General features: G+C 67.2%; 1 protein-coding gene across 1 annotated transcript; it reads left to right on the top strand.

The window, feature by feature from the left end:
* Positions 1-224: 224 nt before the first annotated feature.
* GCNT3 (glucosaminyl (N-acetyl) transferase 3, mucin type) lies at positions 225-1204 on the top strand (the record flags this gene model as incomplete). The annotated part of the gene is made up of 1 exon (XM_083871186.1): positions 225-1204. The coding sequence occupies exon 1, from the start codon at positions 251-253 to the stop codon at positions 1202-1204; it is 954 nt and encodes a 317-aa protein (XP_083727312.1). The 5' UTR covers positions 225-250.
* Positions 1205-1410: the final 206 nt, after the last annotated feature.

Raw genomic sequence — 1410 nt, 5'->3', positions numbered from 1 at the left:
CGCCGTCCTGGCGCTGCGCGGCACTGCCCGTCCCGACCCCGCCGACGGCTCCCGCCCCTACTGGGGGCTGGAGCTCTCCCCCAGCCGCGACATCAACTGCTCGGGGGTGGTCCGCGGGGATCAGGAGGCCATCCAGCAGGCGCAGCTCAGCAACCTGGAAGTGGCGAACAGAAAGCCTTCACCGACGCCCGGCGAGTACTTGAACATTACGAGGGACTGCAGAGCCTTCAAGAAGTCGCGGCGCTACATCATGTTCCCGCTCAGCCTGGAGGAGGAGGAGTTCCCCATCGCCTACTCCATTGTCATCCACCACAAAATCGACATGTTTGAGCGGCTCCTACGGTCCGTCTACGCCCCCCAGAATGTCTACTGTGTCCATATGGACAGCAAGTCCCCGGCCGCCTTCCAGAAGGCCGTGCGGGCCATCGCTGCCTGCTTCCCCAACGTGTTCGTGGCCAGCCGCCTGGAGAGCGTGGTGTACGCCGCCTGGCCCCGGGTGCAGGCCGACCTCAACTGCATGCAGGACCTGCTGCAGAGCCCCGTGCCGTGGCGCTACTTCATCAACACCTGCGGCACCGACTTCCCCATCAAGACCAACGCCGAGATAGTCCGGGCGCTGCAGGTGCTGCAGGGCCAGAACAGCGTGGAGTCGGAGAAGCCCTCAGCCTACAAGGAGCAGCGCTGGCAGTACCACTACGAGGTGGGGCAGACCATCTCTCGCACTGCCCAGAAGAAGCTGCCGCCGCCCCACGGCTCCCCCATGTTCACGGGCAGCGCGTACAACGCGGTCACACGGGAATTCGTGCAGTACATCTTCGAGAACCCCACAGCACAAAAGTTCCTCGAGTGGTCCAAGGACAGCTACAGCCCTGACGAGCACGTCTGGGCCACGCTGAACCGCATGCCGGGCGTGCCGGGGGGAACGCTTCCCAGCGACAAGTTCCAGCTCTCGGACATGAACGCCCTTCCCCGCCTGGTCAAGTGGCAGTACCTGGAGGGGGACACCAGCAAGGGCGCGCCCTACCCGCCCTGCACCGGCCGCCACCAGCGCAGCATCTGCGTCTACGGGGTGGGCGACGTGCCCTGGATGCTGCAGCAGCACCATCTCTTGGCCAACAAGTTCGACCCCGAGGTGGACGACGCGGCCGTCCAGTGTCTCGAGGAGTACCTGCGGCACAAGGCCCTGTACGGCCGGGGGCTCTGAGGGGCAGCCGCGGAGACTCTGGCCAGCACTTGCTGCCTTCCCTGGGCGAGTCCAGCCGACGGCGCCCCGGAGACGGCGGGAGAGGATCCCCTGGGCCCCGAGGAGATGCCCTAAGCGCGGGGCTGCGGGCCCGCCGAGGGCCGGGCGGACGGACAGACGGACGGAGGGGCGGCCCGGCGGAGGGAAGGGCCGGTGTGGAAGGGCGG

The sequence above is a fragment of the Zosterops lateralis genome (assembly GCF_965231275.1).
Source record: "Zosterops lateralis genome assembly, chromosome: 13".
Lineage (NCBI taxonomy): Eukaryota > Metazoa > Chordata > Aves > Passeriformes > Zosteropidae > Zosterops > Zosterops lateralis.
The sequence above is the reverse complement of the archived record's forward strand: the minus strand, read 5'-3'. Positions and strand labels throughout refer to the sequence as shown.